Here is a 24,114-nt window from a genome sequence, read left to right as displayed (position 1 = left end):
CAGCTTTTGGTACACACTTTCTAAACTGGAAACCATATTTTGGGTTCTATTCCTGGCTTTATCCCAAACACAGTGCGTCTTTGTGTATGTTCACTGCCCCTCTCTGAGCCTCAGTTTCACAATCTGTAGAATGAAAAGACTAGTCTGTGTGGTGTGCAAGTACTACAAATCTGTGATATCTAAGAGGTAAAAAAGAAGGAAGGAAACGGGACTTTCCTGGCAGTCCAGTGGTTAAGAATCCACCTTCCAATGCAGGGGACATGGGTTCGATCCCTGGTGGGGGAACTAAGATCCCACATGCCGTGGGGCAACTAAGCCCATGCGCTGCAACTACTGAGCCCACACGCTCTGGAGCCCACGCACCACAACTAGAGAGAAACCCGTGTGCCGCAACGAAAGATCCTGCGTGCCGCAACTAAGACCCAAAACAGCTAAAAAATAAATAATAAAATAAAAATAAATAATAAAATGAAAATAAATAAATTTTTTTTTTAAAAAATGAAGGAAGGAAAGAAGAAGATGTGTAGGGGGAGAAGAAGCAGAAAGGGAAGCGGGAAGGGACCGAAAACCCGTGAAATCATCGAGTAGTAGATAAGGAACTATGGAAGAAGTCTGATTGAGCCAGAGCCATCAGTGGTCTCCTCTTTGGGTAAATATAAAGGAAAGTAGGTTGGCCCAGGAGCCACATCTGGGTCTTTAGTCCTCCCTGAATGAGAAAAGATCTGATGCCCCAAGGGAGACTGTTACATTTATCTGATGAGCACTAAATAAGCAGTAATCCTGTGCACAGTTGTGTGCTAGGTAATCTAACCCAGCCAGGGAAGAGAAATGCTTGTATGCAAACACCACAGCCTAATGGCCAAAAGCTTGCTTCTGAACTCAGACAGATCTGGGTTGGATGAATGGTTATGTAACAGTGATATGGTGAAAAAATGGCCCCAAAGATATCCATGTCCAAATCACCAGAATCTGTGAATGTTACTTTATGTTGGGCTGTGCAGATGTGATTAAATTAAGAATCTTGAGATGGGAAGATTAGCCTGGATTATCCAGGTAGGCACTAAATGTAATCACAGTTATCCTGATGAGAGAGAGTCAGAGGGAGATTTGACTACAGACAAAAGAGAAGAAAACCATTAGATGGAAACAGAGTTAGAGAAAGGAGACACTACATGAAGACCAAGGAATGGGTCATGAGCCAAGAAGTGCAAGGAATGGAGCTCTAGAAGCTGGAAAATCAAGCATACAGACTCTCTCCATAGCCTCTGGGGGGAACATGGTCCTGCTTGACCATGACTTTAGCCCACTGAAACTGATTTTAGGCTTCTGGCATCCAGAACTGTAAGAGGATAGGTCTGTAATGTTTTAAGCCACTAAGTTTGTGGCAATTTCTTACAGCAGCCAAAGGAAACTAGTGTAAGCAAGGCAAACACTTTACCTCTCTGACATTTATTCCTCATCTGTTAAATGGGAACAATAGTACATTCGTTCATCAAATATTTTTGAGAGCCTACCATGGGCCAGGCCTAAGCACTGGAGACATGGAGGTGACCAAGGCCTTCCCACTTTCATGAAGTTCCATTCTAGTGACAGGAGATAAGCAACAATGGGGAAGCAAGTACATAAAGGCAAGATGATTACAAACCAGGAGAAGCAACATGAGGGAAAACAGCGGGGTATGTGACTGAGAGTAACTAGGCATGTAGAGGAGGCTGGCTTTAGGTAGCGTGGTCGGGGGAGCGTGGTCCTCCCATGGAGGAGAAGAAATTTGAACTAAGACCAGCAAGGCAAAATGCAGGGGATAAACAATGCAGGTGCAGGGAGCAGTGCATAGACACCCAAGCAGGAAAGGACAGACTTTGCTGGAACAAACAGGAGGTCAGTGTGGCTGGGGTGCAGTGTTCTAGGGAGAGGGATGAACAGGATGAGGTGGGAAGGGTGGCAGGGGCTAGAGCCTGCAGGGCCTGTGAGCCATGGTCAGGAGTCTAGGTTGTATTCTCAGGTGGAGGTTTTGGGCAAGGGAGAGGCATCATCACTGGCCACCGTGAGGACGTAGATTTTAGGCAAGGAAGAGGGAGGCAAAGAAACTTGTTAGGAAGCTCTTGCTGTCTTCCAAGTGAGAGATGATGCTGGCTTGGATGAGGGCAGAGGGGGTGAGGATGAAAGACTGCTGTGAACATTAAATAACATAAGGAGTGTTAAGTACCTGGCACATAGGAAATGCTCAATAGTAGTTCTGATTATGGTATTATTATTATTTTCATCATCATCATCTTCATCACTAGCTTCTGCTGAAAACAAACTTAGCTGAATGAAACTCATACTAGAGCAGAGTTGACACCTGCACCAGGCCAAGAGCGGCCCCATTGTGTCCCCATTCCTGTTCATCAGGAGAAGCCACTTGCTGAAGCCGCTGGCCTTCTCCCCATCCCAGCCCCCACCCCACCCCCCCCCCGCAAGAAGTTCAGTCACTTGGAAATGTGTCTGAGCCCATACCTGCATACATGAATACATCATTAGGCCACTTGGGGGTTCTGAGGGATGGGTTTTAATTTTATAAATGCCATGGTAAGTCTGGTGGACTTTTGGAGATTAGCCCTAATATAATATTTATGTGAAAACTCCTCAAGATATCATTGACTAGGCCTTTCTCTGTCTCTGTCTCTCTCTCACACAGACACACACACACACACAGACCCAGACACACACACACATACACACCACAGAAGACCATGTGAGGACATAGGGAGAAGGCAGCCATCCACAAGCCAGGAAGAGAGCTCTCACCAGGAGCCAACCCTGCCAGACCTAGATCTGGGACTTCCAGCCACCAGAACTGTGATAAAATAAACGTCTGTGTTTAAGCCACCCAGCCTGTGGTATTTTGTCGCACGTCTCTAAGACACAGGCGATTGTTTTGTTGGTTCTCCTTCTTCCCAGTTCTACCATAGCACTCGGCACATGGCAGAGATTTGGTAAATATTTGTTGAATGAATGAATGAAACTTCCTGTTTGTACTGCATTTCAGGGTGCCAGGGAAGTGGTGAAAGCAACACCTGGCCTGGGCTATAGTCTTGGTCCTGCCATGGCACACTACTCTTAACTCACTCTGTCCCTTCCCCTCTTGAGTCTCAGTTCCCCAGATGGTGAGACAGTACAACTCAATGAGTTGACCTTTCTAGTTCCCTCTAGTAATAAAGTGGTATAATAAAAATAACTCCATCCAGGCACACTGACTGTGACCCAGGCCCTGTACTTGTCTCTTTTCCCATTGAATCCTCCTTCCTGCCTAGAAAACTACAGATGCCCTCATCAGCATTTCACGATGAGGAACCCAAGGCACAGAGCTTTGACCCGCCAGAAAGGGGAGGAATGCCCTTAGCATTAAAAACATTGTTCTTTATGCTATGATGCATCCCTCAGCTTTCGAGGGTTGAAATGTTCTTTCTTTTAAGAAATGACAGTGATATTTTTAAGGACCTTAACAGAGAAAAATGAGAATGTGGTGTTCAATATGTCGACTGAAAGAAAAAAGCACAACGTAAAAACTGCAAGTTAAGTTTTATTTGGGAACCTTACTGCAGACTATAGCCCGGGAGACAGCCTCTCACTTCCCTCAGAGGAACTGCTCCAAAGAGCTAAGGGAGGAGGAGGCAGCATGTATAGGATGAGTTTTTTTGCTGGAAAAAAAAATGTAGTCAAACATCGAAAGACTACTGCTAATCACAAAGAACACACATCTCAAGTCAGTGATTTTAGTGCTTTTCTTTGTATGGGAAGATACAAGCATCTGAGTTCATTGAAATTATTCTTTAGATTTGCATCTTAACTGTCTGTCTAGGGCCAGTATCCAAAGCACAGAATTCTTCCTGGATTCACCTCAGAGCTCACTGTCAGTGGGCAACTGCAGTGGCTAATGGCCTGATCCTTGCAGAACTGGAATGGCAGGCAACATTCTTTGTTTACAGTGCCCTTTGTAAGTAATAAATTTGACCAAAGTTTGGGGCCAGTTTCATGACCAATTTGTCCCATTTGTCTAGGAAATCTCATTCCTAGGTCAGACGAGGATTATGTTGATAAGCCACTCAATGTGCTATTTTTGGGATTAGGCCCTGTTGATAACCCAAAATTCTCTGAATCTCCTGTCTTACTAGTCTGTTATTATCCAGGAAATATTTTATCTTGTTGCTTCTTCCCATATCTAGAGTTGCACTATTACAATTATTTTATATAGAGTTATATATGTGATCAATTGCCTCAAGACGTTTAGCCATCATTGATTTTGTCAGCGGCCTGGTTACACATTGGGCAATGCAAAAACACTCATAAAATAGACAGGATATAAGTAATATAGCTAGTAACATTAATAAGTCATAGTACAGCAGAAGGAGACACAAAGAGCAAACATTTTGAAAACAACAAAGAGAATAATTTTTTTTTTTTCAATTTTTTAATTTATTTTTTGGCTGTGTTGTGTTTTTGTTGCTGCACGCAGGCTTTCTCTAGTTGCGGGGAGCAGGGGCTGCTCTTCGTTGTGGTTCACGGGCTTCTCATTGTGGTGGCTTCTCTTGTTGTGGAGCACAGGCCCTAGAGTGCGTGGGCTTCAGTAGTTGCGGTGCGTGGGCTCAGTAGTTGTGGCTTGCGGGCTCTAGAGCGCAGGCTCAGTAGTTGTGGCACACGGGCTTAGTTGCTCCACAGCATGTGGGTTCTTCCAGGACCAGGGATTGAACCCATGCCCCCTGAATTGGCAGGCAGATTCTTAACAACTGCACCACCAGGGAAGTCCTGAGAAAACAATTTAAAACAATGATTAGTATAACCAGTTGTAATCTGGATCATAATAAGCCGTCAAATCCGAAGGGGAGCCAGCTGGAGAGGCCAAATTCTGGACGGATCAGGCAGAGAGAAAAAGATAAATATTTCATCTTTGTTTGCAAAGGTATACTTTATCAACTTGTTGTGGGTCATAGAGTAAGAGGAAAGGTTTTCTAGAAAATAAAGATTAAAAGCCTGTGATGTTTCAGACAAAAAGTCATAAAATTGGGCTTCCCTGGTGGCACAGTGGTTGGGAATCCGCCTGCCAATGCAGGGCACACGGGTTCGAGCCCTGGTTCAGGAAGATCCCACATGCCGCGGAGCAACTAAGCCCGTGCGCCACAACTACTGAGCCTGCGCTCTAGAGCCCGCGCACCTAGAGCCGGTGCTCCAAGACGAGAGAGGCCACCGCAATGAGAGGCCCGTGCACGGCAATGAAGAGTATAGCCCCCACTCACCGCAACTAAAAAGAAAGCTCACGCGCAGCAACGAAGACCCAACGCAGCCAAAAATAAATAAATTAAAAAAAAAAAAAATGTATTAAAAAGTCATAAAATTATTTATCAGTTCATTCAGTCCCATGCAATTAATTCCCGTTGATCTGGAAGAAGCCATCAGGTTTTTCATTAGAGTTTTGTAATTCCTTACTAAGTTTAGTGATATGATCTAAAAGTCAGAAACCTTATTTGTCAAAAAGTCCCTTTTATGAATATTCTTGAAGATCTTCTTGAAGCATCAGAGTAAAACAATGACTATAAATGACACAAGACTTAAAATGGCATGGTTAAAGATCTGACTACATGCAATTAACAAAGAAACTTAGTTATTTCTGTGACATACAATATTTTAAGATAACTAGAATTATGACTGATAACATTATAACAGGACATACCAGATTTTTTGGCATTCCGTATAATTTTTGGGTATCTATATTAATGACATTTACCCATACAATATAACCTAAGAAGGTTCATTACCACCTATTTGACAATGTTTCCGATGTAATTAAGCTTACCAAATAAACCTAATTAGTTTAATATCTCTCTTTTGGGGATGTTTCAGGGTCCTTTGAAACATCCCAAGTTAGCTAGAGGTCAAAAAAACTTCATTTAGAATTTGACTTGGGAAAGTTTATCAAAGATAACAAAAGGTTTTAAAACACTTGGTCAGATAGGATCGCAGGTCACTGTGAAATAATACTTATTCATTCAACCAAAGTGACAATAAAAGATTTTAAATACAACTATAGAAAGTTATACCAGATTGCTTAAACGGTAAAGAAACTTTACAATATGTTACCAGAAGTAGATCAGTATTCTAAGAAAACTTTGTTCTCTTAACATAGAGAGAAAACCGAATTCTAGTTTTTGTACCAGCTTACTTTTAATATTAAAATTTATTTGCTCAATTAAATTTTACTATTAGCCAGTCTTTTTTTTTTTCCGAGAGAAGGAAGTATTATTACTTGCAGCAAGTAAGGAGAACACTGAGGATCTTTGCCACAGCAGTGTCTCCCCAAACAGCAAAACTGGGGACATTTTAAGTTAAGGGTACATGCATATTCATGAGGGGGCTTGAGCAGAGGAAAATCCAGCATAGAATTGGGGCAAAGGTTGACAGAGTGCAAGCTTTAGTTGATTGAAGTCAAGAGGGTCCACATCATCATTCTGTCCTCCACGTGGGTGGGGGGCCCTCAGTTCCTGCAGAACTCAAAGATGTATTATTACGTATATCCTTTGGGAGGAACTAAGACTCTGCTTTACCACCACACGATTGTTTGACTGCCATTTCTCTGTTCCTGCATTCCTTTGTTCCCTTAAGATCATTAGTTACTGAGAACTGTTCAAGGGCAAGCATTGCAGCCAGGCTTAGATCACAAAATTAGTGCAGGAAAGAAAGTGGGGCGTGAAAGGGTGGTCACATCCCAGGTCTCAGGCGAATCCCTAGAACAGCTGCTGAGTGTGGGTTCTTGGCTCAGCACAGGAAAGAATTCAAGGGTGAGCCAAAGTGAAAGAAGCCTTATTCAGGGAGATACACACTCCATAGACAGAGTGTGGGCCATTTCAGAAGGCAAGAGGCCAATATTAGCCAGTCTTGACCCTGTACAAAACTTTTCTCGGGTTGCTTTTCCCACAAACCTTCTAAAACTTTCTTTTTCACTTTGAGATTTCGTCCTGTGTTTTCCCTTTCTTTGTCTCTCTCCAGGACGAAATTACTTTCTTTTCTCTTAGCAAAATGCATTTCCATTCCGTATACCTTTTCCTTTCATATAGAGATGTTTTCCTTATTTTCACTTTATTTCTAGTGAAAACCAAGAAGTAAGCAATTATGAACTGTCATTTACATTAGTGTTCTATAGATTGGTAAACTTATAAATATTATTTATGATTTTTTAAAATGTGCTATTTTTATAGAAAAATTTCAGTGTAGCACCCTGGTGCTACACTGAAATTTCAGTCCTAAATATCTTTAGCTTCTCTTTAAAAGGAAGCTTATGTTCAGTAATTAATGTTTCAGTATCTTATTTGGGAACGATCTAGATATTTAACGAACTTCCATCATTTAACTTAACTTAGCAAAACTCTCAGGTTTCAAGTTACCAAAAATCTGGAGAAATTAATTTTAAGTAGACATACCATAACATGTAAGTATTCTTAAAGAGATCACCTGAAAGCTCTTACCCCATTTATATCTATTTAATTCACTTGTTCCCAACAATTATGTTTAGATTACCCATGAAAATTTTATGAGACATTAGACCAAGTCAGCCATCATTCTAAGCTATTTTTCTTACTGGTGAATTTTATTTATTTATTTATTTATTTATTTTAATTGATTGATCAATTAATTAATTAATATTTTATTTTTGGCTGCATTGGGTCTTTATTGCTGCACGCAGCCTTTCTTTAGTTGCGGCGCGGGGGCTACTCTTCATTGCAGTGTGTGGGCTTCTCATTGTGATGGTTTCTCTTGTTGTGGAGCACGGGCTCTAGGCGTGCAGGCTCAGTAGTTGTGGCTCGCGGGCTTAGTTGCTCCGTGGCATGTGGGATCTTCCCAGACCAGGGCTCAAACCCGTGTCCCCTGCACTGGCAGGCGAATTCTTAACCACTGCACCACCAGGGAAGTCCTTACTGGTGAATTTTATAAGAGAGATAATATAACCTTATTTCACTTTTAGTAAACCTGTATTAATTAAACCAACAAACTCTAATAACAAATATTAATTTAATATTGAATATTTCCTAGATCATGTGAACTTGAAATTCATTTGGGTTAGTTTCTGTTACATTTAGAAATATTTCATTTGTAAGCACTTACTTTTAAGTCAGTTAAATAGAGCTCTTTTATAAATTTGATTTGATAATACTACCTGAAGGTAGAGACATATCACATGTATAATGGACACACAGAATATAAACAGACATTACCAGAGATCTCATAGCTTCATTTTAAAACTTAGTCATGAATCAGGTATTAATGATACAGTATAAACTTACTAGTTTATAAATAACCATTGGAATAAGTTAAATTTATTTGCTCTAAGGCTTTTTTGACTAAGGCTTTTTTACTATTTGTGGAGAAGACTTTTTTATTCTATTTTATTTTTATTTATTTACTTTGGCTGCTCCAGGTCTTCGTTGTGGCGCACAGGATCTTCACTGTGGCATGCATGATCTTTAGTTGTGGCATGCAGACTCTTAGTTGCGGCATGTGGACTCAGTTGCGGCCTGCAGGCTTAGCGCATCCTGCGGCATGCACACAGGATCTATTTCTCCAACCAGGGATTGAACCCAGGCCCCCTGCATTGGGAGCGCGGAGTCTCACGTACTGCACCACCAGGGAAGTCCTGTGGAGAAGACTTTTAAGGTTTGTATTTGTTCTTAATAAATCTTTATGGAGACTGTGAATTAAGATTTTGGGTGAGGGAGTCTTTCTAGCAGTTTGAGTTTTAAAACCTTCTTTTTCCCCTTTTGGTTTCAGGTTCTATCTGATTGAGCTAATTAGGCTCAGTCTCAGGTCATTGTGGGCTATATTTACATTTCTGATTTGTAGAGATTTGCAAGACAAAGATACCTGCTTTTAATTCCCCCAAAGAACTGGTCTACCACCTAAATTATATCAGAAGATTGATTTGCTAGACTACATTTTCCTTAATTTGATTTTTTTTTTTTAATATCAGCAAGTAGATTTCCAACTAAACTGAAAATCAAGGGTTCTATGTTCTAGAACTTTAGGATTCAATTTATTATGTTTCCAGAAGTTTGCACAAAGCATTCAGCAAAGGCCCTCTTTCTGAGTGCACAAGTTAAACCCAGAGCAATTTACCCTAGGGGAAAAAAAGTCTCCATTATTGCTTTTATTATCCCCTGAATATTAGCCCCCAGTTTTTACTTCATATTGTGTGGGCTCTGGTAACTCTATTGGTTTCTTTTAGTATTTTAATTAATATTGATTAGGGGGCAGATTTATATGCCTTGTCTTCTAGTACCAGGAATACTGTGCAAGTATTCCCCAGTGAGACATAATGTCTATCCCACAATATAATTAGGCAAAAGAGGTGTAACCATCTTATATAAAGCCCATCAATTTTTATCAACTTTCATCTCAATTCTATTAACCCTTATACCTTTAACTTTAGCTTCCATTAGGACCCATTAACAAGCCTTGGTCTTACAAGGAGTCTCAGAAACTTTCATTTTTATCCCCTGGCCATTTTATCCATTTTTGTGTAAAAGGCTTTGGGGTCCACAGTGATGGGTTGAGCCAAGGGACTCAGGCCCTTTTGTCAATCTTTTAACTTGATTAATTGATCTAACTGTTGCCCCAAGCAATTGCTGCTCAGGTATCTCAGTGTAATTTTCTTCCAGCCTTATACATTTTTTTTGAACTGGGGTAAATAGAGCAGACTTGTTTGGGTCCCTTTAATGTTGGGGGGGAATGCTAATAGGGTCTCTTTGGCTCATCCAACTTTAGGTGGTGTTGTATCAAAACCTTTGTTTTAATCCCATCAATTCATTTTATTTATCCCACTTCTTAATAACTATCTAAAGATTTCCGTCCTGTTGGGCAGAGTACTTTTAAAATTTCCACCTTGTTGGGGAGAAGTCTCTTGACTTTCTCCTCGGCTTCTTCTTTGTTAATCAACCTAATTAACATTAATTAATCTAATATTTTTATTAGCATCTCTAAGACCCATTGAAGGGAAGCCAAGACCACAAATAAGGCTTCCTAAACCATTTTTTGTTTGTTTAATTTGTTTTAAATTAAGGGTGTTCTTAAGATTAGCTGTTATATTTTTTGTATCCACCTTTTTTTTTTTTTTAAACTTTGGGTTTATTTATTTATTTATTTATTTATTTATGGCTGTGTTGGGTCTTCATTTCTGTGCGAGGGCTTTCTCTAGTTGCGGCAAGTGGGGGCCACTCTTCATCGCGGTGCGCGGGCCTCTCATCATCGCGGCCTCTCTTGTTGCGGAGCACAGGCTCCAGACGCGCAGACTCAGTAATTGTGGCTCACGGGCCTAGTTGCTCCGGGGCATGTGGGATCTTCCCAGACCAGGGCTCGAACCCGTGTCCCCTGCATTGGCAGGCAGATTCTCAACCACTGCGCCACCAGGGAAGCCCTGTATCCACCTTCTAATTTGGTCTTTCCATGGTACCAATAAAACAGCTATTTATAAGAGAACTCTCTAAAAATTTACCAATTTAGAAGTTTCTCCAACTTAAAGGATCCATTGGCCATTGATGAGTAGTATTTTAATAGCAACTCAAACCAAGATGACACAAGAGTCATCCTCAAGAGAGAATTCAGAGGATGTGTTACCAAGTCCAGGCTCACTGCTCGCCACACGACAGGCCAATACATCGGGAGACGAGGTGTTGAGGCAAGGAATAGCGACTTTATTTGGAAAGCCGGCAGACCGAGAAGATGGCGGACTAGGGTCCCCCAAAACCATCTTATCAGGGTCTGGATGCCAGTTTCTTTTATAGAACAGAGAGGGATAAGAGGTGAGGAAGTAAAGTAAAAAGGCCATTTATCTTGCAAAATAGGAGGAGATCTGTTAATTTCTTCTTTTCTGCAGCCATTCACAGGTGGGTAGGGTCAAAATGTCTCTCTGTGAGCTGAGCAAAGATACTTTCGTACCCTGTGGCAGGATGCTTACAGCCTTAGACAGTGATTATAATAACAAAAACAATGAAAAGCAAAGGTTAAAGTAAAAGAAACAGATCCAACATGGATTCAGAATTGGCTCTTCCCTGTTACAGATGCAGCCTTCACAAGATCCAGAAAGTTTACTCCCCAAAGTAGTCTAAGAAAGTAAAGGCCTGCATCGTAGAGGCGATGCAACAAAGGCTGAGATGACAGAGGCTCCTTATGGGCTGGGACCCCTTCTGATAAATTTCCCTGAAAATTGGCACAAAGAGACTGCTCGGAATCCCAGTCTATTTGACTGACTGCCAAATGTATGTGTACCTTCTGGATGGCAGAGACCAAGCTCTCGAAACACAGAACAAAATGCCTAAAAAGATCAGTTAGAACATTTACATCTTAAAGGCATGGGGAGAGAAATGCAAGTTTCTCCTTTACTGGGGAAAGAGGAAGCAGCAGGAGGCAAAGGTGATGAAAGAGAGAGAGAGATAGCATCTGGGTCAGGCAGTTCATATAAAAGAGGATATGAGGGAGGAGCAGAGAGTGAGGCAGGGTTAACATTAGCAGCTTTTTAAAAATTCTGATGTTGTTTCAAGCAATTTTTTGGTTGGTTTCCCACAAAGAAGTTACTTTATCATTTCCTCTTCCAGAAGTTTTTAAATACCAATCAAAATAAGCATTCCATTCAGTCTGCTCTTTAACTGTAGACACACACACACAAAAATTAATTTTGGAATGTCAAAAGAACCCCAATTTGGCCATTTTAGGTTGAGGTTTCCTTTAGTATATTTTGCCCAATTAGGTAAGCATTTGTAAGTATAATTTTCACAGGTAACATACATGAACCAGGCTGGGGTGTTAGTTGGAGGTTGGCAATCTGTTGCTCCTTTTTTTTTTATTTTGAAAGCTTTGTTTCCCATTCTGCGTTGGTTTGTCAGGATAAAACTGCTACTGATGATTGTGTGGTGGGCCAAGGTGCTGTCTGTGAGCTTAACTCCTCTAGGTGTCACCCTAGAGTCGTTTCAGCTCTTTTACATGTCTTGGCTTTTCCCTCTGGCAATCTAAGACCACCGCGGTTGCTCAGATCACTGAGTGGCCAGCTCTTATACGTGGTTCCCCAGAGGAGCAAGTTTTTTTAATTAAATAACTGGGTTTCCCTATGGGACTGCTACCTGGTATGAGGACTTGCCTCCACCACTCCTGCAAGTTTCTCAGTTGCCTGAGAAAGCCATTGCTGGCCGGGAGGAGATGTCCCTTTTCTGCTTCAGAGCTGAAAACTCTCATGTAACATTTTTACTTTTATTCTGACAAACCCAATTAAAGTAGCCAATTCAAGGGAAAATAACAGGCCAGTCTCCTACCTAATCACTCAGTCTAAACCCACTCAGTGTTTTTCAACTGGGGCAATCCAGGTACCTCTTCTTGAAACTAAGTTCAAGGAAGACCTACTCCTCACAGGGAGGAGTTTATCCACCAACAAATAAAACTTATGATCATCAGCCAATAACAGGAGATCCAAGACCCAGGAGAGACTCACCCAAATTCATCTGGAATCACTGAAGAGGCAGACAGGCACAAGGGGCCTCTGCTAGCACCAAGACTCTGTATCCTCATAGAGTTCAAAGGAGAAAAGTCTTCTCTGAATCCTTTCATGGTCACCAAAACTGTTGACTGAAAGAAAAATGCACAACGTAAAAGTTGCGAGTTAAGTTTTATTCAGGGACCTTACTGAGGACTATAGCCCAATAGACAGCCTCTCAGATACCTCTGAGGTATCTTATCCAAAGAGATAAGGGAGGCGCCAGGATATATGAGTTTTTCTGCTGGAAAAACAAAAAAAAAACATAGTCAAACATCAAAAGATAATCACAAAGAACACACATCTCAAGCTAACAATTTTAGTGCTTTTCTTTGTATGGGAAGATGCAAGCATCTGAGTTCATTGAAATTATTCTTTAGATATGCATCTGAACTATCTAGAGCCAGTCAAAGCACAGAATGCTTCCTGAATTTCCTTCAGGGTGCACTGTCAGTGGGCGACTGCAGTGGCTAATGGCCTAGTCCTTGCAGAACTGGAATGGCAGGCCCTAAAATTCATTTGGAAATTTGATTGATGCATGAAACCCCAAAGTCTTGAACCACATAAACTATGTACATGGAAGGGGTTTTTTTGTTTTGTTTTGTTCTAATTCTGGAGTTTCTACTATGCACTAGGGATATAGGGGAACATGGGAATAACTAAACTACAGCTTCAGAGGCTTGGATTCAAATCAGAGCCCTGCCTTTAGGCAAGTGAAGTAAACTTTTCTGAGCCTCGGTTTCCTCATCTAATGAGGATAATAAGAGTGCCTACCTTATGTAACACACTTAGTCTAGAGCTAGGCACATGTGAGTGTATTATCATTTTTATCTAGGCAACAGGAGAGCCATAGTAAACAACCACAGGCTATGAAAAGGTGCCTGAGGAAACAAGGATGGGGTAATAAATTCCATCTGAGTGTTGGTTTCATTGTTGTTTTTGAAGTCCCTAACTTCCAGCCCAAAAGAGTACTTGTGTTCATTTCCACCAGATTATATTGGGTTGGCCAAAAAGTTCGTTCAGGTTTTTCCGTAACATCTTACAGAAATCCGAACTTTTTGGCCAACTCAGTACAACCTCAGGCAAAGCATTCCCCAGCTGTTTGCCTCAGTTCTCTAATTTATTAAAGAGGGGCAATTCTTCCTAGTCCATAGAGTAGTGGAACTCAAACTCTGGCCAGTATCAGAACCACCTGGGGAACTTGGTAAAAACAAAAAGGCCCGAATTCTCCCTACTTCAATAAGTCTGGGTCTCTGTGTGCTTTATTATCTCCCCAGATGATTCTGATAACACACCAACTTTCCAAACTGCGATAAAAGAATAAAAAACACAAGGTTCTCTGTTTACTCTAAAGGGTCATAAATGATTCTCATTACTTAAATCCCATTTGTTCCACCTTCTATGGAGAGGTCAGGCAGTTTAGGCTGTCCTCACATAAGTTGTATGTGCCCCAACCCAAGAGGAGCTGGACCTGCATCTCAGCATCCAGTGGGAATGAAAAACACAGGCCCTGGGGTCCTCAGTCCCTCGGAGGTCCTCTATAATCTAGTACCTATTTCACCATGGGGGAAAGGGGAGCAATACCTTTCCCAGGATCACAGTAGCTGTATGGTAGAGCTGTAGTGGAACCCAGAGCTACAGATGCCTGGACCAGTGTTAGAAGGGCTTATTTTGGAGGCTCTCATCCTGGAAGAATCCCTCTTGCCTGCTGACAGGTGGTACAACAAGTTGGAAGTCTGCAGGCAGTGCCCTGCAGGTTTTCTTGTAGGTGATGATATCTGGGAAGGGCCCCAGCCAAATTCTGATATTCCAGCAGCCCTGTTCCCAAAGGCTTGAAGATTAACTCAGGGTTCTTCTCCAAACCTGGAGAGGAAAGCAAGAACTAGTCTTTTTTTTTTTTTTTTTTTTTTTGGCCGCACCGCATAGCTTGTGGGATCTTAGTTCTCTGACCAGAGATTGAACCTGGGGCCACCACCGCAGTGAAAGCGCCAAGTCCAAACCACTGGACAACCAGGGAAGTCCCAAGAACTACTCTTATATCTGAACATCTCAAGACAATCTTATTTACTGATCTTGTTGCCTGAACAAGAAAAAAGATCTATCGGTGGATGAGATCTGAGATTAGCATCACATTATGGAATCTCTGCCACCCCACAGGCCAGGAATACTGCCACGTAAATGGTGCTGGACAAGGGAATAGAGGATGTTTCTCAAACCACAGTGAGTGTTTCAGTTGATTCAGGGCAAGGAACCTGAAGAGTGGGGCAATGATTCAAACCAATAGGTCAGTGTAGTGGTCAAAGCCTCAGCCTTCAGAGATAGAAAGATCTGACTAGGGTAGAGTTTGGGCTCTGCAGAGGATTTGCTGTGGCCTTGGGCAAGCTATTCTTTACTTCCCTGAGCCCATTTCCACATCTGTAAAAACAAAATAACAGTGCTACCCAGAGAAGTAGACAGGCTTTGTGGAGTCTGAAGCTTATACCACTGGGAAGGGGATTGGGGGTAGCAGTAAGGGTTGGAGAGAGCCTCTTTAAGAAAAAGAACACAAAATTACAAATTCAAAATTGCATGTAAGACCTTGGAAAGGGTCCCATGTGAGGGAGGGGCCCAGACAAATCTGTCTCTGAATGCTACCAGTTAGCTATGAGACTATTTAAATAAAGCTCGTGGCACATGAGATGATGACGTGGGGAATGGTATGGCTTGAGTAAATGCTATAATTTTGAGGGAGGAGGAAATTTTGGCCCATTCATCTGTCACTGAAGCAGAGATAATGACAGAGAACAGAACACTAGAGAAATCTCCAAAGCCTTCTTTAGCTGCAGAGTTCTGTCCTGACTGCCACATGTGACCTTAGGCAACTCACACCCTCTCCTGAGGCCAGCGCTAGGCTAGGGGGTTGAACAGTCTGCCTCTCCGCCCCTTTCCAATAGAATCCCCACTCCTCTCTCCCTGGAGCCTCACAGAAGCTAAGAAGCAGTTCGAGGTGAGTAAGTGCTCCTTTTTTTCCAGCTTAAGAAAGGGGAGCTCCCAGAAGGATGCCTTAGAGCAGGCATGCAGCCAGTGAGAAGTGGAGCCCCTGCCCCAGTGGAGGTGGCAGGGCAGGATAGATATTCTCTTGGTTGTAGAAATAGGTTATTGGCTAAAAAACCTGAAGCGTTGGGCTCTCGTCCCTACTCTGTCACTTTTTTAGCTATGTGACCTTAGGCAGGTCCCTTTAGTTCAGAGCCTGATTTCCTCATTAGTTTATAGGACTAAGTGAGAAAATGTAGGTAAAGCACTTAGAAGAGCATCTATCCCTTAGTGAAGTGATTAATAAATAGTAGTTATCGAAATGATCAGTGTCATAGTCGCTGTTGCCGTTACTGTTGCTAGGTAAGTGGGGATGACTCCCTCCCCAGTCCTGTGCCCTCCTCTCCTCCTCCTCCTGGGCATTGCTCCTCTTCCACTGGGCTTCTTCGGGGCAGGAGGCACACCCTCCAGCGGAGGTGGGCGGGGCCTCGTTCCCGCTTGGCCAGCGCCTGCTAAGGCACAAGCTGCTGAGCTGGGGTTTGCACCTGACTGGACACCTTCCTGCTCAGTGCAGACCCCACCATCACCGGGAGCCCTCTCTTTGTGAACAGCCATGCCCATGACAAAGAGTGCCTGTGGTCCCCAGGGAGCTGTTGACCTCAAACTGGACCTCAAATCCTCTTACGAAAGTGCCAAGAAGTTGCAGAACAAGGATTCCGGTTTCTTGGATGGAAGCCCTTCTGAGTCGCCGGACTCAGAGACGACCAAGGGCATAACGTGAGTGCTCTTTTCTGCCATCCCCAGTTCTGCCTTCCAGCCTGGAAGCTTGCAGTGGCAAAAACCCTAAGGGGGGTGTGTCTGACCCCCAACCCATCATGCAGCTTTGGGGAAACCAAAGCTGCAAAAGGTGCAGTCAGAGGCTGAGTCAACTTGAGAACTTAAAGGGGCAGGAGGGGAGACTGTCAGAAAGCCCTTAGGATAGAGTGATCTAGCCCCCAACATGTGCAGGTGGGGAAACTAAGGCAAGTTACCCCAGGCCACGCACTGGCTCATTGGCAGGATGGGGGCTGGACTCCAGTGCTGGCCCTAGAGTCTGTCTGTCTGTTTGTTTGTTTGTTTTTAATTGAAGTATAGCCTTAGAGTCAGTTTTGCTCCTGGCCAGTCCTGATAATGTCCTGGAGGGGGGCAGAATCCCCAGCTTCTTGGTGGAGAAGGTGACACTTGAGCTAAAACCACAGACAACCAAGCATTGCCTCCTTCCTGCAGTTACCCGGGCCTCTACTTCCATTGACAACTGCAGTGACAACATCAAAAGCACAGTATGTAGAAGAGTCTAGTTTCTTCCACCTCCCTGGGGTGTGTTTGGGGGGAAGAGGGGGGGTTCACTCGTGAGGCTTTCAAACCGTGATAAGGAGGGGTGTACTGAAAGAGTTTCGGCAGGGAAGCCAAGCTCCAGCTCCCTTCGCCTCCACCATTCAAGCAGCATGGCTAGTTCACTGAGGAAAAATGGGTGGGGCGACTGGCTGGCGTGGTGGTCAGGTTCCGCAGCTTTATGAAGAAAATGTTGACCTTGTCAGTGTAGTAGAAAGGTCACTTGCATCCAAGGTGTGAGTCTGCTCCTTCTTTCTCGAAGCCTCAGTTTTCCCCATATGCAAAATGGGGACACATTGTTGGCAGTGTGAATTTAAGGAGGTTGCCTGTGGCAGTTACATCTGAAAGGTTGAGTGTTGTGTGGGTCGGGGGAGAGTATGCAGCAAAGAGGGAGAAAGAGGCAGGCAAAGCTCCTCCCACTGCCACCCTGCAGGACCATTCAGGGATGGACACAATGACTGACGTTGTGATCGGGTTCACTTGCCCCAGGGCTAGTCCCCCAGGGTTGCTAAGAATTCAGGATCCTGAGGGTGAGATCTCCAGGCCTTGGGGCCATCCACTGCTGAGGTGGGCTATTTCTCCATCGGAGGCCGTGAGGGAACCAGTCCTGAACGGTTGGGTTGGAATAGTGACATCTTATGGAAAAACCCGAACGAACTTTTCGGCCAACCCAATAAGATATGGTTTGATGGCAATTTTAGCTACTTAAGAATCAGAGAAGAAAGCAAGTCAGAACTAGCTCCTGGCTTGGAGGGAGGTAATAAACAGGTTGGGTAAGCATTGGTACCTATGGAGTTAGCTCACCAGGGTTTGAATTCCCACTTTAGCTACTTACCAGCCTGAGCAAGTGATAGAACTTAGTACTCTAATTTCTCCCCTGTGAAATAACAGTTGGCTCCTCCCCAGGGTGGCTGCAAAGGCGATTTGTGCAGGAAGCCCCCAAGCTTAGTGCCCGTAAGCCGACTACTGTGACTACAGTGACATTCCGAAGTCACCAAAGGGGTTAAGGCTAGAACCCAGGTCTCCTGCCTCCCAGCCCAGTGCTTTGCACAACTCACCACATTATTAAGTTGTCTGAGTGGCCCAAAGTTAAATTCTGATGTCCTAAGTCCTTTAGTTAGAAATTTCCAAGTGACCCTTTGACCCTAGTTGCAAAACAAGCCCATCATTGGAGGGCCGTGGGGTGCAGTGCTCAATCAGCGATGTTGACACCCACAGGGAGAGAGAAAGGGACGCAGAGACTCTCCACCCTCTTTCTCCCACAGTTTTTCCCTTTAACCCTTAACAAATGGCAGATCCTCAGGAAGCTAGAGGATTCAGGGATTAATATAAAGAACATTTATATTAATCCCTGAATGTTTGGGGCAGTTCTTCCAAAAATATTCCTCCTAACATTCATAGAGGCTCAGCAAAGTGGACATGTTGCCCAAGATAACACAGCTAGTTAAGTAGTAGATCAAACCCATGCCCCCGAAGTAGAGGCGTGGAGTCTTAACCACTGGACCACCAGGGAAGTGCAGCCTTGGGTTTTAATCCCTGGTTTGTCCAACCCCAGAGACCAGGCTCCTTCCATAATACCTCTGCTGTTCTTCACAGTAAGTCTCTTCACTTGGAAGGCTCTCCTGGGGAATTTCCAAGGTTTCTCAAGTTATAAATGTTAACCCGATACTCATCTTAGTTTAACCTCGTCCAGGTACAAAGAGGTGTAAAAATAGGTTGTTTTGTTAGTTCACCACCAGAGACGATACCTCCCTAGAACTTCACCCCGGGTGGCTTAGACCTTGTCTTCTGGACCACCTTCACATCTGTCTTAAAAGTCTGAGTGTTGTGTTTTGTTTTTGCCGGAGGTAGGAGGAGACTTGCCATTCCCCAGTTTGATGTCCTGGCCTGAGGGAAAAAAAAAATCCCTCTGGAGCCCAAACCCTAAATAACCCTGTCCCAACAGACCCCATCTGGGGACCAAGTCATTTGACCTCTTCATTCAGAAGTCACAATGATTTCTCTTTGCTGCCTGCCCTTTCTCCTTTTCTCTGAGTTCAGTCCTATATCTGCTACCAGTATTATGACCTTGGGCTGTTTGCTGCCCTCTCTGAGCCTTACTTCCCTCAATTATGAAATGGGACTGTCCCTTTAACCCATCTCTCTGGGCTCCTTTCCGGGAGGCAGTCCAGTAGAAGTGGGATGAAGAACAAAGACTCTGAGGCAGTTCTGGGTTCAAATTCTGGCTCTGCAATATATCCTTAGATAAGTCATTTTTAAAAATCTCTATTCCTCAGTTTCCTCATCTGCAAAATAAGGGCAATAACCTACTTCCTTGTCTTGACAAGAGGATTAAATGAGATAATACGTGTAATCCTTAGCATAATGTCTGTTATATAGTAAGTGTTCTAATGGCATATATTGAGTGTTAGCTGATAAAACCAGGACAATTCTGGGCAAACTGGGATGGTTGGTCACCCTACACAAGACCTAGAGTGCCAGCAAAGGCCGTGGAGACTGAGAGACAACCAGGAGCCCACCTATCCAGCTCAACTCCGGTGTGGGCACGCTGGGACAGAATGCCTGTTGGATCTCCTCACCTATGCACACCCACATGCTCATGTCTTTTTCCTCTCCTTTAGAGCATTCCAGACCTTGGTTCACCTGGTGAAAGGTAACATAGGCACAGGGATCCTGGGACTACCCTTGGCTATGAAGAATGCAGGCATCCTGGTAAGAGGGGCTGCCACAGGTGGGGCCAGTACAACTGGATGGTAGCAAGGAGGTAGGAGGACAGCCTCTAAAGGTTTATAGTGGCCTACAGTGAGCAATCTTTCTGAAAGGCAGCTTGGTGCAGACTTGGAGTCTAGATATCTAGCCTAGGTTTGAGTTCTGGCCCTACCACAGACCTTGAGTGGCCTCAGCAAGTCAGTTGTCCACTGTGCAGGCCTCAGCTTCCTCCCCTGTGGAATGCAAGGGTTGGACTATGACTGGTTTTCCAGCTGTGCTCTGTAGGGCACTAGCTCCCAGGGGCACCTCAGAGGCCACTAAGGACCACAGTTCTGAGCCCTTACTCCTTCCACCGTACCCCGTTGTGATTGCCTTTTGCACTTTCCCGGAGTACGACTTGAGAGCATATTTGCAAGAATAGATAACATTGTAAGTCAAGTATACTTCAAGAAAGAAAAAAGAAAAGAAAGAATCGCTGTTACTGCTAAAAAGGGTTTGCAAACCAGTTTGCTAGAAAATTCTTGGAGTTCGGAATAATATCTGGACTACCAAATCTCTCCTGGCCGAGTTATTCACAAGTCCATTCTCTTCTCTCTTCCCTTGCCCCTTGGCCCTTCCTCCAGATGGGCCCTCTCAGTTTGCTGGCTATGGGCTTCATCTCCTGCCACTGTATGCACATCCTGGTCAGGTGCGCCCAGCACTTCTGCCACAGGTGAGGAAAACACCGTCCTCTTGTCACTTCCTTTGGTACTTGGTTCTCAGGGACATCCCAGAAGCATCCCACATATAACAAGAGTTCACTTCTTAATTTCTTCCAACAAGGCCAAGAAAAAGAGAAAAGCATTTGGGGCAGGGGCCTAAATGAAGCTCTACCACATGACTCATTAGGTGATCTCAATCAGGCCATTGTGCTTATCTGCTTGGCTCATCTATAAATTGGGCATAAACAATCCGTGCCTAACCCTGCCTCAGAGAATTGTCATGAGGATCCAGTGGGATCAAGGATATGAGAACTACTGTACCCATGCAAGGTGTGTATTATTACCCCTGTTATATAGTCACCATCCCACTTGACAGGTAAGGAAAACAAGCCACCAAGGAAATACCACCAGGTGTCAAAACCTGAACTAGAACTTGGGTTTCTGCCCCAGTGTTCTTTCCATTCTAGCTGGGTTCTGTCTTGCTATGTGTCTCCTGACTTTTCAGTATATTATCTTAATTTAAACTGCCTCTTGGTAACTGTATGCAGTCTCTCCTGCAGACTGAACAAGCCCTTTATGGACTACGGGGACACGGTGATGCATGGACTAGAAGGCAGCCCCAGCACCTGGCTCCGGAACCACGCCCACTGGGGAAGGTACCTTGGTCTTGCTTTGCCCAAAGTAGGGAGGACGTGCGGCTGTCAGGGGTGCTCTCTTCCCTGGAAAGTTGGCTCGTGTAACACAGAACACTGGACTTCACATGAAAGGGATTCAATGGCAGTCTTCCTGATCCAGCCCCGCTCCTTGTATATACAGGGTTCTCATTCCTTTGCTATGCAACTTGAATATCATTCTCTTTTTTATTAAACCACATTTATCTAGTTGCGACTATGTACCAGGCCCTAGAAATACTGTGGGGAACAAGGCAAACAAAGCTTTGCCCGTGCAGAATCCATAGTCCAATGGGAAACACAGACCTTAAACAGTTTAGGGCACAGTTACTTAATAGCCACTGGGATAAGTACCATGAAGGAAAGAAGCACTAGTTGCTACCAAGCAGGTAAGGAGATGTACATAGGTTCAGGTACGCTTCCTAGGATGGAACAGTTGAGATGAGTTCTGAAGGAAGGCATTCTTAGGAATGAGGAATTACCTAGGGAAAAGTGGGCAGGAGCCTGAAGGGCCTTCCAGGAAGAGGAGCAAGCTATGAAGGTCCTGAAGCAAGAGGGAGTATGTGACAGTTTCAGGGTAAAGAACGACCAGGTAGCTTGAGGGCAGATAGGGAGATGATGCTGAAGAAGGATCCAAGGGCCCAAACAAGCTGTACATTTTAGACCCTCTTCAAGGTCTTGTTCTTTTCTTAAAAGCAACCAGGAAACTATTGGAGGGTTTTAATCAGCGGCTTTCCTGTTTTAATCATATTTGCATTGTCTGAAGATCTGTCTGGCTTCCGTAAGGAGAAGAGATTGTAAGGGAGCAAGAATAGACTTAGACCCATGAAGGCTGTTGACAACGTCCAGGCAGGTGACAGTGATGGCTGGGTCCAAGCTGGTGGCAGTGGGGATGGAGAAAAGTGAATTTGGTCATGATTTGGATCCCAGGGTTGTGGGGAGAGGAAAGAAAGAGTCAAGGTTGACTCAGGCTTCTGATGACTTCTGTTTTGCATATTCAAGCAGAGATGTCAAGTGGGTAGTTATATGTATAGGTTGTGAACCTGTCTTCATGCAGGAGACACTGAAGTCATCAGCTATGATGCCAGGGGACAGAAGAGGTCTCTTAGGGAGAGAGTATATAGTGAGAAGAAAAGAGAGAAAAAGACCAAGACGTTGAGGGTTCCTTGGTGAGCTGAAGTCTACCTCCTGCAACCTCCACTTTTTTGCTTTTGGAGATGATGGAAACAGTCAACGCCTGTCTCCTGGTACTTGGGACTAAATCTACTCTTTTGTCTTTGTTTTCCCACCTCTCCCCACCCTGTCTGTCTACTCTTTTCTACTCACCTCTAGATTATCAAAGTCTCTCTTGAACTGTGATACCCCAAACTGCACTACCTGAGTGTGCCTTGCCCACGAGCATCATGGGTCTGGCATGTCTCTTGACCCAAAGCCCATTCACATACTGAATTAATAAATTCAGCCTATGAGCAGACTAGGAAGGCTATGGGATGATTTCCAGTATTTTCCCAATTGTGTGACTCAAGAGGTGGCTTTTGCCTGTCGCAACCCGTCAGATCCTTCTACTTATTGTTGGGCATGTAAGGTAGATCTTCCTGCTCTATTTAGGAATTTCACTCCACTAATTATCTCCTCTCCTATAACTTGAACTTCTTTTTTGAACTATGGGCTCTTCCTCTCAACAGTGAAATGTGTTCATGTATCTGCATCTTAAAAATAATAAAATAAATTAATAAAGCCTCCTGGACCTTATATCGTCCTCTATCTCATATTCATTATCTGATTATTCAACAGATATATACTGAATACCTGCAGTGTGTCAGGAAGTGCTTTAGGCAGTGGGTTTACAACGATGAACAAAATGGGCACCTTCAAGACTGGAACTCACACTCTAGCTTTATGAAAGAATAGCCCACCCTCTAATTTTACATCCATACACCCCATTCACACCTCCTTCATGGGTCCACCTGGCTTTCCTGTCCTATACTTCTACTGAAGTCCTTTCCACCAGTGTCCTAAAAGACCTCCCTGTTGCACCTTCTTTGCCCTAGAGAACCTCTCAGCAGCAGTGGGTACAATTGACTGTTCTCTTCTTCAAACATTCTCTCTTCACTTGGCTTCTATTAAACCCTTTTTCATCCTAGTTTCCTACCTACCTCTCTGGTCATTACTTTGCAGGCTTCTTTGTTTCTATCCTCCCTTTAAATGTTGGTGTTCTCTAGGGTCTGGAACGCTGCCTTCTCTTCTCACTCTGAACACTTTCCAACACTAATTTGCCTTCTCAAGGCTTTATCCATCACTGACAAATCAACATTTCCAGACCCCAGTATGTGGTTGTCTCCTGAATGTCTCCTGTAGGAACCTCAAGCTCAACAATTCAGGTACTGAATGTGCCATTTCTTCCCCTTCCCCTAAAACCTGTTCTTCCTTCTGAGTTTCCCAGTTCATTTTGTTGTCCAAGCCAAAAACTTGTCACTCACCTTAAGTCATTTCCTTTTTCCTTCACCTAGATGTAGGTGGTCACCAGGTTGTGTAAGTTCTAGTTCCCTAGTATCTCTTAAAATGCTTTCAGTTCTCTCACCCTAACAGCTACGTCTTTGTCCAGGTGGCTGCCATCTTTCACCTCCATTATCTGGTCTTCCCATCCTCAGTCTTGCCCCCTCCAATGGACTCTGCACATGGCAGCTAGAGAAATCTGCCTAATCCCTCTGCTGAAATGCTTTTTCCTCACTACTTCTTCGCCATCTGCCCCTCCTCTTTATTCCTTTTTTTCTTCTCTCACTCTCTTTCTTCCTCTTCCCAAGGGACTCCCACTCAGGTATTGGTTTTTTCTAAGAAGGCTGTCTGCTCTTTAATTCGGGTAAAATGCCCTTTTTACCATGGCCCTTAGTGCCATATTATTTTTTTTTTTAATTAATTAATTAATTTATTTCTGGCAGCACTGGGTCTTCATTGCTGCATGCGGGCTTTCTCTAGTTGCGGCGAGCGGGGGCTACTCTTTGTTGCAGTGCACGGGCTTCTCATTGCGGTGGCTTCTCTTGTTGCGGAGCACAGGCTCTAGGCATGCAGGCTTCAGTAGTTGTGGCTCGCAGGCTCTAGAGCACAG

General features: G+C 43.8%; 1 protein-coding gene across 2 annotated transcripts in view; it reads left to right on the top strand.

Moving 5' to 3' along the window:
• Nucleotides 1-16,077: 16,077 nt before the first annotated feature.
• Nucleotides 16,078-24,114, top strand: part of SLC36A2 (solute carrier family 36 member 2) — a 28,646-nt gene continuing 20,609 nt past the window's right edge. Inside the window, exons 1-4 of one of the 2 annotated variants that reach the window (XM_061188352.1) lie at nucleotides 16,078-16,333; nucleotides 19,549-19,639; nucleotides 20,260-20,348; nucleotides 20,898-20,993. In XM_061188352.1, the coding sequence (XP_061044335.1) occupies nucleotides 16,170-16,333; nucleotides 19,549-19,639; nucleotides 20,260-20,348; nucleotides 20,898-20,993 (440 nt within the window). In that variant the 5' untranslated portion in view covers nucleotides 16,078-16,169. Of the gene's footprint in view, nucleotides 16,334-19,548; nucleotides 19,640-20,259; nucleotides 20,349-20,480; nucleotides 20,668-20,897; nucleotides 20,994-24,114 lie in introns of those variants that run through there. The other variant, XM_061188353.1, reaches the window with a different exon arrangement.

Source organism: Eubalaena glacialis, chromosome 4 (genome assembly GCF_028564815.1).
Source record: "Eubalaena glacialis isolate mEubGla1 chromosome 4, mEubGla1.1.hap2.+ XY, whole genome shotgun sequence".
Taxonomy (NCBI): Eukaryota; Metazoa; Chordata; class Mammalia; order Artiodactyla; family Balaenidae; genus Eubalaena; species Eubalaena glacialis.
Note: the sequence above shows the minus strand (reverse complement) of the source record. Positions and strands in the feature narration are given on the sequence as shown.